At 51.0% G+C, this 15804-nt stretch overlaps 7 protein-coding genes across 7 annotated transcripts; 4 read left to right on the top strand and 3 right to left on the bottom strand.

Moving 5' to 3' along the window:
• Positions 1-16: 16 nt before the first annotated feature.
• ATEG_01101 (Rad4 family protein) lies at positions 17-2714 on the bottom strand (the record flags this gene model as incomplete). Its single annotated transcript, XM_001208466.1, has 2 exons — positions 17-1865; positions 1999-2714. The coding sequence occupies 2 exons, from the start codon at positions 2712-2714 to the stop codon at positions 17-19; spliced, it is 2565 nt and encodes an 854-aa protein (XP_001208466.1).
• Positions 2715-2934: 220 nt separating this feature from the next.
• ATEG_01100 (CoA-binding protein) lies at positions 2935-3444 on the top strand (the record flags this gene model as incomplete). Its single annotated transcript, XM_001208465.1, has 2 exons — positions 2935-3019; positions 3053-3444. The coding sequence occupies 2 exons, from the start codon at positions 2935-2937 to the stop codon at positions 3442-3444; spliced, it is 477 nt and encodes a 158-aa protein (XP_001208465.1).
• A 378-nt stretch (positions 3445-3822) lies between these two features.
• ATEG_01099 (HPP family protein) lies at positions 3823-4527 on the bottom strand (the record flags this gene model as incomplete). Its single annotated transcript, XM_001208464.1, has 2 exons — positions 3823-4257; positions 4318-4527. The coding sequence occupies 2 exons, from the start codon at positions 4525-4527 to the stop codon at positions 3823-3825; spliced, it is 645 nt and encodes a 214-aa protein (XP_001208464.1).
• Positions 4528-5686: 1159 nt separating this feature from the next.
• Positions 5687-7087, top strand: ATEG_01098 (uncharacterized protein; the record flags this gene model as incomplete). Its single annotated transcript, XM_001208463.1, has 2 exons — positions 5687-5800; positions 5852-7087. The coding sequence occupies 2 exons, from the start codon at positions 5687-5689 to the stop codon at positions 7085-7087; spliced, it is 1350 nt and encodes a 449-aa protein (XP_001208463.1).
• A 1695-nt stretch (positions 7088-8782) lies between these two features.
• ATEG_01097 (uncharacterized protein) lies at positions 8783-9541 on the bottom strand (the record flags this gene model as incomplete). Its single annotated transcript, XM_001208462.1, has 2 exons — positions 8783-9334; positions 9389-9541. 2 exons carry the CDS (start codon positions 9539-9541, stop codon positions 8783-8785), a joined length of 705 nt encoding a protein of 234 aa, XP_001208462.1.
• A 1301-nt stretch (positions 9542-10842) lies between these two features.
• ATEG_01096 (fungal specific transcription factor domain-containing protein) lies at positions 10843-12654 on the top strand (the record flags this gene model as incomplete). The annotated part of the gene is made up of 2 exons (XM_001208461.1): positions 10843-12302; positions 12354-12654. 2 exons carry the CDS (start codon positions 10843-10845, stop codon positions 12652-12654), a joined length of 1761 nt encoding a protein of 586 aa, XP_001208461.1.
• A 1855-nt stretch (positions 12655-14509) lies between these two features.
• ATEG_01095 (aromatic alcohol reductase) lies at positions 14510-15469 on the top strand (the record flags this gene model as incomplete). Its single annotated transcript, XM_001208460.1, has 2 exons — positions 14510-14542; positions 14591-15469. 2 exons carry the CDS (start codon positions 14510-14512, stop codon positions 15467-15469), a joined length of 912 nt encoding a protein of 303 aa, XP_001208460.1.
• Between the last annotated feature and the right edge of the window lie 335 nt (positions 15470-15804).

The raw sequence follows: 15804 nt of genomic DNA, 5'->3' as shown, positions 1-15804 counted from the left end.
GAACCCATGCCATTAATCATCTCTTGGTATTCCGCGTACGTCTCCTACTGGACGGAGGATTGTAATCTGAGCCCTGATCAGAATCCGGAGTCTCCGGTACGGACGGATCCTCGCTCATAGCAGAAACGGCGTCATCTTCATCTTCACGCACTGACGGTGTCTGACGTTGGAACGATGGGCGCATCCGCTGCTGTCCCTCTACAACCAACCCACCGTCATCCCCATCATCCTCACCGGGGAGCAGAAACCCACCGCCACGGTCAACGGGATCTTCCTCGTCGGATTCCTGCACCGGCGGGTCTGCGGTAGCTGTTGCTGCTTGTGATGGGCCCGTCCTACGGCTCGACGTGAACGGATTCTGCACATCGCGCTCATGATCTCGCTCATCCGCCCCGTACTCCTCGCGCACGCGCTCAGCAATCCGCAGACCGAAGAGGAACTTGCGCCAGGTCTGCAGGATGCGAGCCTCGGCCTTGCGGCGCTCTTTCTCGCGCTTCTCGGCGGCGTCGGCGCGCCACGCGTCCTTGACGAGGTCTGCGTTCTCTTCCGCGACAACAACGCCCTGGATGACGGGGACGGCCATTTTAGACCCGAATTCAAACCCCGTGACCGCCTCGGCGTAGTCGATGCCTAGTTTCTTGCAGAGACGGACGGTCCCGGGCCACGGGATGTGCACGGCGCCGCGCGGGACCATGCTCGGCACGAAGCAGTCGATGTTTCCGTATTCGTTTTTGGGGATGACGCCGTCGCGAATGGGCGGTGGGATGATCCACTCCGTCTGGTAGCGCGCGTACAGGCCTTGTTTAGGTTTCTCGCCTGTCTCGCGCTCCAGCTCGTCAACTTCGCGTTTGCGGAGGAGAGTCACGGCGCGGATAGGGACGCGTTTGAGGGGGGCTTCGCCGCGTTTGATTTGGCGGCCTTCTTTGTGCCAACTTTCGGCTGAGAGGCATTTCAGAACGTCGGCTCGTCGGTATACCTTTTCCTGCTTCGCTTTGGCGCCTTTGCCAGTTGTGAAGAGGCGGACGTGCTCTGCGCCGGGTTTGAGGGCTTCTTCGCGGCGGAGAAAGCGTTCGAGGACGAACTCCGTTGACGAGCGTAGGCTCTGCAGCGTGTCGCCCTCTTTTGCGGTCTTCTTTTCCGGTTGGTTCGGGACCAGGTCGCGGGCGTCTTCCATGTCGTCGACTGCCGTGCGGTCCTTCTCAGGACGAGCGTAGACTCGGAGCGTCAGTTTGAACCAGTCGTATTCGTAGTGTTTGCCGCGCACCCCAGGCACGGGGATCTTCTCGACTGGCAGCCGGAACCCCTTGGTCTTACCGGGCCAGGTCCGGCGACGGAGATACCGCGTGGTGACGTCCTTTGCGGTCTTGTCGGATGAGTAGGCCACGACGTAGCAAATCACCTGCTTGGCCTTCTCGGCCTTTGCGCCTCGCGGTTCGAATGCCGCCTGGAGCTCCGGGGTTGTCGCCACGGGGTGCTGGAGAATGAGCGGATCGACGGGAATGATCTCGTGTGTGATGGGGGAGGCGACTTCAGTCCAGTAGATTGGGAACGGGAGGTCCTTGTCGTAACCGCGGGGGTTGTTGCGCTGGGACGGTTTGGTCTCAAGGTCGCTGCTGTCCGAATCGAGGTCAAGCACGTCTTCCGTATCTGCCGCATCAGTCGACGGTTCTGGTTCGGACTTGGACTTGGATTTGGGGGTGTACGTCTCCGCCTTGGTCCATCCAAATCCAATCGGCTGCAGACTCGCCACCAGGCGGGCTTCGATGTCCAACGCGCGGAGAAGCGCCGTGAAAAGCTGCGCCCCTAGGTCCCGAGACCCTTCCATACGCTCGGCCGCCTGGCGGAACTCGCTACGGTCGCGCACCCTCTCACCATGAATTTCCGGATCGTGGCCGTCCTTCTGGAATGATGATATCTCCTGCTCGAGACTGGCCATCGGGCGGTAACCCCGCTTGCGCAACCCGGGCGCGGTGATCTTGAACTGTTTCTTTCCAGTACGCCGCCAGGATCTTAAGCAGCGGAATGATGGGATCTCCGCGACTCATGTCTGGCTGGCCCGGTTCCAATCGCGACGAGTCCTCGGCCCAGTCGCGCTCGGAATTGCGCCGTTGCTTCCCCTTCTTCTTCTTGGACTTCGCGTCCTCTGGGGGTCTCTCGGGGAGTTGCAGGCCGGATGCGACGCGCCATTTCTTGACCTCCTTGTGAAGTGGTGCGGGGAGTTTGCGACGGAGGATGTCGTGGACTTCGCCGTCACAGGCCCAGGCATTCCGCAGGGCATTATGCCACAAGAGGAACTGTACATGAAGACAGTGCGTCTGGATGCGGATCTGCCGTTCGATTTTTGAGGGCGCTTTCTTCCCGTCGATAATGTCGGAGAGATGCACTTCGTTCTTGTCGAGGGTGAGCTCAAGATCTTGGACGTCGGCGGGCGTGGTCCACGGGGTGGTGGCGGGCGCGCTGGGGGTTTTGGATTCGATGGCGTCTTCCCAGTCCACGCCGTCGTCATCTTCGGAGTCGGAATCGCCCGAGGTTTCAGCGGCTTCGGCGTTCACCGCGGGAGTGTTCGGGGTGGACTCGCTGGGGACATCGCTCAAAGGGGAATCGTCATCGTCATCGGAGACGACAACCGGAAGAGAAGGCGTCGCATTTTGGCGTTTGGGGGCACGGGGCGGATCCTCGTCGGAGAGACGCTTGCGCGGAACGAAAGGGGGCATGCGAGAGAGATGATGGTGTGAATTGGGAATGATGGGGTGGCGTTGGAACGGAGAGTCGAGGTGGAAGAAGGAGAAGTTGTCGGAGGCGGCGATCAGCCGCGGAAGAGACAAAAACCTCCCCGCATCGCCCTTCGCCTCCCCACATAACGGTCTCTTCACTCTCTACAACCTCCTTCCAACTCCTGTGAATATCGCGTCCTCTCTCCCACTCTACTACAATATGGAAGCCGTCACTCGATTCTTCTCCTCTCCGCGATTTGCCGTGGCGGGTGCCAGCAATGATGCAAACAAGTTCGGCTACAAGAGTGAGTCTGGTTTTCTTGCCTCCATCTGCTCAGCTAACGTCTCAGTCCTCGCCTGGTATCATCAGCACTCGCTGCCAGTCACCCCTCTTAATCCTCGGGCGCCTGAGATTCAGCTTCCGTCCAAGGCATACAAGACGGTCGCCTCGCCCAGCGCATTGTCCGGACCGACGCAAACCTCCTTGTCGGTGGTGACGCCCCCCGCAGTGACGCTGTCTCTGTTGCAAGAGGCGCATTCGGTGGGAATTCCCGCGGTCTGGCTGCAGCCTGGCACCTTTGATGACAAGGTGTTGGACTTTGCCAAGGGCCGCTTCGAGGCGGTGGTGGCCGGTGATGGAGGACGGGGTTATGAGGGATGGTGTGTGCTTGTCGATGGGGAGGAGGGATTGGAGTCTGCTGGAGTGCAGTGGACGAATCAGAAGCTGTAGACATCGCTCTTTGGACTGTCACGCATCGAGTTTCTTATGAGGTGTTATATTTATTGATTATTAGGAGTATTCCATGCTATAATAAGGTCTAACGCTATGCAATATATATCACCGCTGTGCGGCATTCCAGCGTCTATTCCATCGTTTTTTATCCCAAAGTCAAGCGCAGTTACAGTTGCAAGTTGCACCCTTGAACTATTTGAACGATGGCGCTTCCAGGCCCAGGTTGCTTGTAGCGCGGCCTTCCAAGGGGTGTTCCGGATGTAGATCGGTCGACCGGCTCCTGTTCGGCTCCTGACGCGAATATCGGATACACACCATAGGCGTACGTAAGCCTTTCTCGTACACGAGCACGGCGAATACGCAATTAGGCTATGATCAGCCTGCTTTCGGAGTCGTCGACGGCAGGACAGGCTTGGGTTTGGGCGGAGCAATCCAGAAAACAGGATACCGACGCTGGATATTGTTGACGACCAGCGCCACCCCAAGCATCACGGCCGAGGACAGCAAAACGACCGGAAGGAAGTACCACGACAGTTCCCAGATGGCATCCTCGGTCGCCGGGAGGAGTGCAGTCGCTCCGGCGGGGGGATGAGTGGTCTGAGTGATGCTCATGACGACAATGGCGACAGCCGACGACAGTGACGCCGCCAACCAGCGCAGGGAGTTGAACTTCTCCTCGTCTGGCATGAGACTGAACAGTTTGGTGATGCACAGGCCGGTCAAGGCGCTAAAGAAGTGACCGAAGATGAGGGCGCGAGGCTGCGCGAGGGGACTTTCCATGGCCCCGAAGACCAGGACGGCCGATGCTCCCTGTGTGAGTCAGTATCAGGAGTGCGAATGGAGTCGGGGAGTGCAGGTAAAAGTACTGACATAAGAAGCGATGATACCGGGTACGCCTCGCCCAGCGAAGTAGTCCGAGTAGTTGAAGATGGATTGCAACACGCAGAGGCCGCAGAAGCCGGCAATGAAGGACCACAGCCAGATCACATAGGAGGGCAGAGGTTTGGGAGTCTCGGAACGATATCCCAGCCAGTGGCTGACCCACCAGGGCAAACGAGCCAAGAAGTCTTGTTCCGCCATGAGGTTATCAGACTTATCAGATCGAAATCATATCAGACATCGATAAGTACGGGGATTGGACTCACCGACAGGGTTCTTATGGGGATTTTTGTAGGGCGACGCCGGGCGGAATATGTTGCCAAATCGAATATCTGTTACCTAACTGCTCCACTCCTTAGTAATTCGGGGGATTCCGAAGGCCGAAGTACATACTTTTGTATATCTCTTCCCTCGACGCTCGTACAAAAGATCTAAAATCTGATATTTTGTTTCTGGAGACGTATAATAGTGGAAGGTCTTCTGTAGTTCATCTGCTGAAAGCTGTCTTGGTGTACTATTCTATTGGTGTATTTTAAACCAAAATAATGTCCGAAATTATCGACTAGAAGTTTGGAATGCCTCTATTTAGCAGCCTCATAATAAACCAACAGGGAACCCAAACAATACCACAAAGCATCACATACTCCATCAGTATTAAAGAAGATTGTTTCCGTAGGTAGCTCTTCGCAAGTCCGCAGCAACATACTTGGACTACCCGAATAGGCCTGGCGCCCCGACAGGCGGGATCCCCCACACATACGGAGAACCTAAGCAGTTTGTATGGAGCCTCTAGATAGTACCACATCTTCAGTCGCTCAGCTTGCTGTTGCTAGTGTTTCCCCGCAAGTTACCCCACAGATTGCGTAGTTCACCATTGCAAATGGATCACTTTTCTGGGGTTTTAAGGTGCTACCGGCAATTCGGTGAAGGAACCACATCCCGATAAAACCTTCGGTAGCGTCGCGGGGGTAGGGCGGGTAGATCGGTAGCTAAAGGGGCCATCCTGTCTCACCCCAGACGGCAATCAGTGGATTTAACCCCAGAAGCACCCTCGCTCTCATGTCTTCTATCCACCTACTTCCTCTTTCCATCAATCATTCCGCTTGGTTTGATTCTTCTGAGTTCCGCACTCTTGACAGCCCGCGAGCCTGACTTGGGAGCTCACATTTCATGGTCCTTTGCCAGAACGATGGGACGCACATCTTCACCGAACAATCCGATAATCAGCCCCCAGGTATGGAGTCTCATCCTCGCCACCCGTATTTACCGTTCCCTCTAAGAGAAGATCGCATAGGGCTGGCCCCTGTGGTGGCGGATAACCGTGCTGCTCAATGTCAGTGTCTATACTATGTTAGGCAACATGTTTGCTGCCGGCATCACGCCCCTTTTTGCGTTGATAATGGAGGACCTGAAAGTGAACACTGTCAAAGTCTCTACACTATCATCATATGCTCTACTAGCCCTTGGACTATCGGTGAGAGACAATCCGATCCTTGACCTAGCGAATTAATCTGAGTTGAGGCAGAACCTGTTCGCTGTTGTAGCAGCTAAATACATCGGGAAACGATATGCAATCCTCACCTCACTCGCCGTATTTACTGCCGCCAACGCTTGGGCCGCGTACACGACCAGCTTTGATTCACTCCTGGCGACGAGATTCGTCGGTGGCCTCGCCGGAGGGTTCATTGAGGCCCTTGGTCCCGAGATGGTTGTGGAGACATTTCAAGAGAAACGCCTTGCTTCGGCCATGGTCGTCTATGTAGCGTTCATGGCGGGCGGGTCCGCTCTTGGACCTGTTCTTGCTGGTCTCATTGGAACAGGGACCGGCGAGTGGCAATGGTACTTCAAGTTCATGGCGATTTTTTCTGGGACTACGACGCTGCTTTGCATTTTGATGCTTCCTGAGACTACCACGGACTCATTATCCGCCAGCTATGGCGACAGGCCTGAGGCGCCGGTCTCCAAGACGGATGTTGAGATTGTTGAACATTCGGAGACTAACTCAAACCCACAACAAGAGGTCATGCTTTGGGACTTATGGGTGTCTCGGTCTTTTAAGGTTCGAAGCTCAGACTGGAGCCGAGACCAAAATGCACTTCAGTATTTATACATGCCTTTCTTGACGCTTTGTCATCCCGCTGTTCTCGTCACCATCATTGTCTTTGGCCTAACGATCGGGTGGACTGTTGTCTGCTCCATTGTGTTCTCAAACGTCTTCCAAGAGCCGCCCATGTTATGGACAGCAAGAGCTGTCGGCCTTTTCAGCATTGCTCCACTGATTGGACTGATTGCTGGTCTCCCAATTGGCGGCATCCTAGCGGACAACCTGTCCGCCCGTTCTGCAAAGCGAAACTCCGGGTTCCATGTCCCAGAAAGTCGACTACTTCTAGTCACTATCGGCGGAGTTTTCAGCCCTGCTGGTGCCCTTATGATCGGCCTCACCATGAACTACCACACGCATTGGATCGGACCAGCAATTGGGTGGGCTATGCTGTCACTTGGCTTGACTGCATCTGCGAATATTCTCCTCACCTACGCAGTCGACTCCGATCCATACAGGGCTGCACATATAGCGTTACTGGTGAATGTCGTCAAAAACCTTCTGGCGTTCGGTGTCTCGTTTCGGTCCATGGACTGGTACTTGCGTGATGGTCCTCTGAAACAGTTTGGTGCCATGGCAGGGGGTCTGTGGGCGAGTTATTTACTCGTGATACCGTTGTATTTCTTTGGTGCAAAGATTCGAGCTCGCTTTTACTCGTGAAGCCGGGGACAGGAAAACGATAAAGAAATGGAATGACACTTTGCAGGAAACTCTCCAGCCGGGTTTGCTTCATTTATTGTGCATCCTCACATCCTATAGCAGAACACCTTTTTAGACGCGACGCAGCGTCTTGATGATTAGTATACCGGGCTTCCCCCTCAATCTGCTTTTATGTGCCACTTTTTGACCGCCTAGACCGCGCCACTTGGCTCGCGGTCTGAGGACGCCTCTTGTAAACCATACACGTCAAGCAGCTATCCTGTTCAGGGGACCCAGGTGAGACCAGGGCACGCATGTCAACAGATAGAGTTGGACGAATCAATCTGCTTCCCACTGCGAACACTCCTTGCTCGCGGTTTTCAGATTGCCGAGGAAAAAATCACCAAGTGCAAGGGGACTACACCGCTTTGGGATGATGTGAGCTTGTACATTACGGAGTAGTGGGGCGGGGAGTCGTCGGAATAAGGTATGGTCTCTACTCCGTAGAACCCGACGCGAGGCTAGCGTGGAGAAATGTGACCAGAATGGTCGACCCGGCGGGGATACAGCGGGTACAGCGGATAGTGGGGCCCCACCATTGGGGTCCCCATGGGCTCTCTGCCGTTCATGCAGAATGGCCGTGCTTTAGTTGTTAACGAGCCACTCAGAGTAGTTCTTGGAATCGCTCCCTGGAACCTCCATGCCGTTGTGGCACGTGTCGCCGCTGGTAATGTCGTAACTTTAAAGGCAAGCGACTTCCTGATCTATGGATACACTGGAACACTTTTGACTGTATAGAATGAGCTCCAAATTGAGTTCCAATACGCACTATCTCCTAACTTCGTTGTTCCGGGAAAGGGGCTTTCCTCCGGATCTTGCAGCCCGAGAGATCATAGAGGCGCCTTTCTCAATGTGAGGCCGATTACCTGGATAGATGTTCGTGGGACCAGGAAGAACTAAGCGTAGTACCAGAACGGACAGATCTGGATGCCTTCGGTACAGGAGTGGGGATGGTAATCGGTAGACAGAAGAACAGACCCCATCAATGATAGGAGCGGCTAAGTATAGACTGTCAAGCTCGATCATTTCCGGATACATGTACCGTGCACTTTAGTTGGCTGGGACGATCAAGGCAGGTGCAGTAAAAAAACCAACAAATCCTATAGCCAGAACCTCGGAGTAGATAACAGACATAGAATATACACAAAAATAATACTTGGTCAGCCGTTACGGATGATAGGCCTATGGGCTTCCTCACGACAATACCTAATATATTTAATAATCCCGGCAGGGATACCGTATCCCGTTCCGAACTCTTTGGGCAATGAGACGAGCCGTCACAGTATGCGCCAACACCAGGAAACCTCAGCCCCTATGCCGCGTGCCTATCTAGGAAGTTCGCTTGAGCTCTATCATGGGAGATGATCCAAGGTATAATAAGGAGTCAAGGCACGGAGAGAGACGCTATACTGCGCCTCTTAAAAGAATAATTTTGGGAGTTCATACGGCATTGTGCCCTCGTTAAGGACATAGCGACGCCTTGTAGTAAAGTATTAGAGCCGGTTAATTAACGGATCAGTCAACTGTTCTTGCTGTGAATTTGGATGTTCCTTTGGTGATTCTTACTTAAATTTATTTAGTTAGTTACAGGTTGAGCTGATGAGTCACATAATCAACAAACTGATAGGCTTACAGACCCTAATGTCTGATAGTTCGTCATTTTCGCGGGTTACTAATGGCCGGCATTTGGTGCACCCATCTGGTGTTCTGGGCCAGAGAAGTATCCACCAACCACTTAGCCAAAATACTTCTGTTAACTCCCGAAGAAAAACCTGGTCCTCCAACGGGCCCTGCGTAGGCCTCACCTTGGTTCCGATCAATGGACCAGGCAGCTGCATCGCTGGTACCAGAGAGCCACCCTAGACGATACACTGTCCACTCGATTGACAGATCGTTGACAGACTCGAAATATTCTTGGATAGCCATGATGTTTTGATACCCGCTGTTTACGATCACCCGAATGAGCCCGGCCATAAGGGCGCGCGAAATGGAGGTTCGGTCGTCGGGACGGTAAATAGCGGTTGTTCCCAGAGCCATGAGACGGCGCACACCATGTTGCTGCATTATAGGGACGATTGTTCGATAATAACCGGCGAAGGTATCCCGCGGTTGGCGATCAGCACTAGGTCCAAGCAAAGAAATAATGGCGCGAGACTTGGCGATTGCCCGAGACAAGTCCTCACGCTTGGACATATCCCCCTTAGTAACCTGCAAAATAGGAGTTAATCAGACAGTTTCAGCATTTGAACTCTCCTGACTAACCTCGAGAAGCGCGTTATCAGCCAGATCTTTGGGAATTTTGCTTGGATTTCGACAAAAAGCCAATGCAGGAATATTTCGATGGAGAAGCTCTCTTAACACACAAATACCGGCGGGCCCAGTGGCCCCAAGGACCAGAACTTTGTCGCCGCCCATCGCTATTGTCTGTGATCCTAATCTGCCACAATGATGCTGTCTTAGGACTCAACGAATAGTGGAGGGTGGTGAGGAGTCCGCCTTTAGAGAAAGAGGAGGCTACAGAGTAGATGTGTCGTCCTATTAATATACAAATCGGGTGGAATTCCACTACACTCATATTTCCTCCAGCGCAGGCTAGGCTTGCACTGCGGATGTATTTTGCATCCGTGAAATACGATTAATAATTACGGAGTACAATCAAGCTGATTCAGCGCATAGTTGTAGTTAGTTAACTAACATAATCGTCTCTAGTAAGCAGCCCCACCCCGCCTTCTGCTTACTAGAGGACGATTACCCTCCCCGGCATGATCGGAGGGGGACCCAACAGGTCACTTTATTTTATACTACCTAGGTAAAATAATAGTGGTATTTAAAACATATCTAACTGATCCAAATTGCTAGGTGTAATATAGGTCGTAATCTTAATACAAGCTGCCTACCTAGTGCTAAATATGGTATAGTGGAAGCTACCTAGACCGCCAAAGATTCTGCCCATTATAAAACTTACAATGCCAGGAAATCTGTGCATTTTTCGTGAAACCTATAAATGCATATACCGCTAATGAGTATAATGAATCATTCATCCCTTGCCCTTACTTGTATTCGGCTTCGACAAAAGTTTTGAGGATTCTTCGTAGAGAGGTGCATAGGGGGAAAACTAATAAAGTAGACGGTCTGCCGGGTGTGGGTCTGGGGAGCCAAAATTAATGTCACGTACACGGGTAGGCCCCCTTCCGGCTTGCCAGGGTAGTTAGTTCACGTACCGACATTTCCCAATGTTCTTGTTTAGTAATCATTTGTAGATCGGAATTACACGTGCCGTAATGATGCTAAGACTAGCCACTCTTCCGGGCCCCTGCTAACAGGCCAAGCCTGAACACCGAGTGATCCTGAGAACAGTTTACAGCAAGGTCTATTTCAGTCCTCAGGTACGTATCGGACAGTGAGAATGTGGGGGCCGTGAATGACATCGGCAATAGTAACTATTTCTCCTGTCCTGTCAGCTCGTCTCAATGGAGGTTGCTTCTGGTACGGGGCCTGGCTCCGCTCCAAAGAGCCAAAAGAAGAGAGTTAACAATGTAAGTTTGCAAGGAGCATCTAGTATGGAATCTGACGTATCAAGGCGTGTCGGCAGTGTCAAAGGAAAAAGAGGCGATGCGATGGGAACGTACCAAGTTGTTCTACCTGTTTGAACCAAGGATTTCTGTGTCAATATTCGCAAACAAGACGGCGGGGCAAGGGTAAAGCGTGAGTTTAACATGGTGAATAATTTCTGGGCTCATTCTAAGTCTTATAATAGGAACGCATATGTGCAGACCCTTGAGAAAAAGATCGAGAATCTGGAAACGTCCCTTCTTCGTTCGGGGCTCATACAACTTCAGACCTTAGACCCGACATCTTCGTTAGGGTCTAGTGATGTACGATCGTTGGCACGCACAGACAGACAACCCAGTGCATCCTTGTCGCCTCCCGGAGAACCCTCTACTAGTCCGACAGTCGAGCAGATTTGCGAAACAGATATCCCGACATCGAATGTGCCAACGACGAAGCCCTCGAGTGGAGCAAAAAGTCAAATATCAGCAGTATCTCGAGAGAGGTTCTTTGCGTTGCTCCCAAATGAGAACATCGTGAAACGTCTTCGTGTCCAAGTGCGTCGCGGCCCATTCACCAGTGCTATATTTACAGAGCTTCCGCCAAAGGGCCATCTTCAATCTTTGTTTGAAGTAGCCTACGATGATTTCAACTGTCTGTGGCCGTTATTCAATCCATCTAACTTGGTGTCACTCCTTGATGAGCACTACGCAAGTGATGCTGCCTCACCCCACGGTGATTTTGGGCGCTGGGGTCTGCTGAACGCCGCAGTAGCGATTGCAATTCAGTCCCGAGCAGCCGAGGATTCATGTCGTGAAATGATCGATCTATCATGGCACTTCTTCAAAAATTCGTTCAGTGTGTTACCAGCGATTCTCTCTCGGGGTACAGATCTCCTGGCTCTGGAAGCACTTCTGGCCATGGCCCTATTCATGCAAGGATCAAGTGATTCACGGACAACCTCCACTCTAATTTCTGAAGCTGCGAGGTTATCATTAACGCTCGGATTTCACAGAAAGACTTTTTATGTGGGCATGGATCCGGTCACTGCTGAGCGCCACAGGCGCGCATTCTGGATTGCATATATACTTGATAAGGACATGTCCATCAAAACTGGAATGCCGTCCGTTTACAACGACGACGATATCAGTCTTGATTATACAAATTCAGATTCACTCGGTTGCCCTGGGAAGGTTTTCGCCTCCGAAACCTGTGTGGAAGCTATTGTTTTCCGACTACGGGCCCAGCTGGCCGTGATCGAATCAAAAATCCAGAATCAGTTGTATTCTGAAAAGAGCACTGGTTGCAGTGCAAGCCAGCTTTTACAGGCAGTCATGGAGCTGGATTACCGGCTTGAGGATTGGAAGGGAAAGGTCCCTTTAGATATACAACCAGGCCACATCATTTGGTCGGCCGTTGCTCCGCGAAACGAACCTATAATCATATTACATTTTGTTTTCTATCGCGCTATGAGCGCAGTTCACAGTTTCGCGGCGCATCTTTTGCCAGTTGAGGATGTCACTCTCTATTCACAATCCATTTCTTCAGGGATTATTCAGACGAGCATGGCCCAGGAATCGGTGCGCCTGCTGCAGCATTTACGGCCCCAGATACCAGGATATCTCTGGTAGGTAGATAAACCATGTGGATGGAATAACGCTAAGTACGCGTTTTACAGGCAGATTCTCTTCTATCCTTTGTCTGCATGCATTGCACTGGTAGCAATTTTGCTTAAACAGCCCTCCGACGTGCGAGCAAGATCCCACTTGGGACACATTGGTGATTTTGTCAAGTTTCTCACCAAGGTTCAACAACGTGGAGACCTTGATGTGGAGCGCATGCTCTGTCTCTGCACTCAATTTCAAAAAATCGTGCTTGATACAATCCCAGCAGAGACAGACGTGCTCCAGTCAGCAGCCAGTGGTTGTTACCCCAGCCCACATGCGAAGGCTCAAGTAAGTCCAGGGACACATGGATGAAGGAGAGCCTTGACACTTACTCCACAGCAGAGACTTGCGTCACAGTTAGCCTTTTACGGCAATCATATGCAACTAGCGCAGGGCCTCATGGGTAATATGCCAACCTTACAGGCTCTTGCTGCTAATGTCTTCTTCGATCTGCTTCCTGTTGAACAGCAAGTGAACTCATCTATAGGGATACTTGCGCCTGCACTGCTAAATCCAGAAACCTACCAATTTGCATTTACACAAGCATTTAATCAGGACTGATCTGAATTGGTCAATGTTATGTTACATCCTCGGTTAGTATAACGATTAATGGAATAGCCGGCGAGACATGCGGTACTCCAGAAATATCGCATAGGCCATATAATGTATCAGAGTTTAGTTAAAGGAACATTCAGACCTATAATTATCGGGTTTTAGTTTGTTTCTTTGTTGAGTTCTGATAACGGCAAGTCTTGCCGTTGGCATGGGTGTTAATTGTCTTCCGAACTATTCTAGATTGCTAAACAGTTTATCGTTTGAACTATATTGCTAGCATGGTCATATTTCTACTTTTTTACCGTAACCGTCAGTGTGAAGAGCGGCCAAGTTGTTGTGGTTCATCTGATGACACTTTGCTTAGACATAGACGGCCTTCGTCTCTATTTGGCATATGATACAATGCTCCGCTTGATCATTCTGCCAATGACTAGATGTTGTGTGTTCTAAATACTAATGAGCGGCCACTGTACATGAATTATACTGTTTCTTCCAATGATAATGCAAATACCACGTCCTCCCTAGTTCTCTCACAAACGATAATTCTGCTATCAGGTTCGATTCCCCTAGTTTATCTTAAAACGGCCATGATGTCGGATGGACGTCTTCAACACCGATAGCTATAAGGATTCTCTGAATAACTCCCTTGCTATTCCCAACTAGGTGTAAATTTACTGTTACACATTGATATACGTGGCAATGCAGTAATGGTGCAGTCCTAACGTTCCTCCAAGCGACTCATTCTTTCAACACTATTACAGGCCTCCCCCTCTGCCTGAATGACATCCCGTTAAGAGCGCGCTCTCGCGGGCCCAGAAACGTAGTTTTCACATAGGACCGATATAGGTTTATACTCTCAACTGCCACTCGCAGAAGCGCTGAACAACAAAATCCTAGAATGGCTAAACCGGCTCGATACCATCAATCCACAGCCATTGCCACCGTGATATCTTGCTTCCTTGTCTGAGATTGAATTCGGATTGGCCTAGAGACACCGCACGATAGGCTAAAGTAGTATGTTCAATAACAGATGTTGTTACATCCTCGAATACCCGCTCGACCGGGAAATACGTTATTCGGAGAACATTTTGATAAGCCAACCGGGTATCGGATTCAATTTGATTCCCCAACCTGGCCTAACTATGTCATCGGCATGTAAAGAGCTACTTCGTTCTACCACCATTGATTGATATTCCGACGACTAGCATTTGGGATATGTATTTCTGATTTGAGTTACGCGTTTCGGAGACAATTCCCGGAAGGTGATGTGTGTGGTTAGGTAGATCGGCTCCTATTTGCATCCGAGGGAGTTTTGTTTTCCGCGTATCCAGTCGAGACTTGGTATGCGCCTGAATTTTCACATGGGATATTAGGATTGGTTCGCGGGATGGCTCGGACTGCATGCAGAATTTTGTACTCAATAATTCATGTCAGTTTTAGCAGGGAACTTGCTTACTGATATTTCCGGTCAGTCCACGAAAGTTCGGACGCAAAAAGCTCCCTGGCTTAATAATTATTTCACCGTGGGAATAGTATATAAAGTAACCTCTTTACGACTGAGGGTTCCTGACGCATTAAGTCTTTCTTTATACTCCTTCATCTGAGCAATACGATGTCACCTTTTCGAAGAGTTGCACTCATCGGTGTATGTACCTCCGGACTGGAGATGGCTTTTGCTAATAGATTTTAACAGAAAGGCGTTTTGGGCACTGCTGTCCTTGAGCAATTGTCGAAAAATGGCTTTGATGTAACAGTGCTGAGCCGCGACCCTTCTTCTCTCAGTGGACTCCCTATAGGGGTATCTACCTCTAGGGTCGATTATACTTCTATCGACAGCTTGGCTAGTGCTTTGCAAAACCAGGATGCTGTGGTTGCCACCCTTGGAGGAGCTGGGATACTTGGGCAGAAGGTCATCATTGACGCTTGCATTAAAGCTGGGGTCAAACGCTACATTCCGTCTGATTGGGGCTCCATCACGACGGATCCCAGGGCACGCTACCTTCCAACAAATCATCATTCGGTCGAAATCCAGGATTATCTGAAGGAGAAAGCCCAAAAGGGTGAACTTGAGTACACGATTCTATCAGTCGGTGGCTTCTTCGATCTTCTCCTGGATATGCCGTTCCTGTTGGATCTCTCCGCCTCATCGGTCGAGTACTTCGACAAGGGACAACATCCTTTTAGCGTAACGACCCTTAACGGCGTTGGAAAGGCCCTTGTGGGTGCTCTGAATGCATCGGCACAAACTAAGAATCGGAATATTTTCATTCATCAAGCCGTCGTCACGCAAGCGAAAATAGTCTCCATCGTCAAAAAACATTCTTCACCTGGACGCCAGTGGCACGAGACATACGTGGACGCCGAAACCAAGTTCAAGGAAGGTCTGGATTTATCTACGAAAAACCCTGGTGATTTCCGATCTGTCATGGCGTTGCTCAAGGCCGCGCTCCTCAGTGGTAAATTTAACTCGGCATATTCTACAGTGGACAATAGCTTAGTCGATCTTCCAATGCTGGGTGACGAAGAATTGGAGAATCTGGTGGCTGGAAAGCTTCGCGAAAAGGGACAATAACTGTTTACGTGAAAGGCCAAAGGGAATGCGGCTTTCATTCCTGCGCTCTCAACTTTGCATCATGTGTTGGAAAATACGGCGGCTTACCAATCGCAAGAGCCATGGCTGCATCATCATTGGCCACGCTGTCTTTGTATATCAGGTCATGTTTCTTTTCGATTGTTTGCGTGACCGCTGTTCCAACCGCCGAGTCTCGAATTCTTCGATGGGTATTCAACATGCCCTCGACCATATGTTGTTTTCTTCAATACATCTAAGTTTTCCGACCGAACTTTTTCCGCTTGAGCCTATTTGTCTTCAATGATGTACTGGCCCCTAAACTTTTACTTTTCCCA

The sequence above is a fragment of the Aspergillus terreus genome, genomic scaffold (genome assembly GCF_000149615.1).
Source record: "Aspergillus terreus NIH2624 scaffold_2 genomic scaffold, whole genome shotgun sequence".
NCBI classification, from domain to species: domain Eukaryota; kingdom Fungi; phylum Ascomycota; class Eurotiomycetes; order Eurotiales; family Aspergillaceae; genus Aspergillus; species Aspergillus terreus.
Note: the sequence above shows the minus strand (reverse complement) of the source record. Positions and strands in the feature narration are given on the sequence as shown.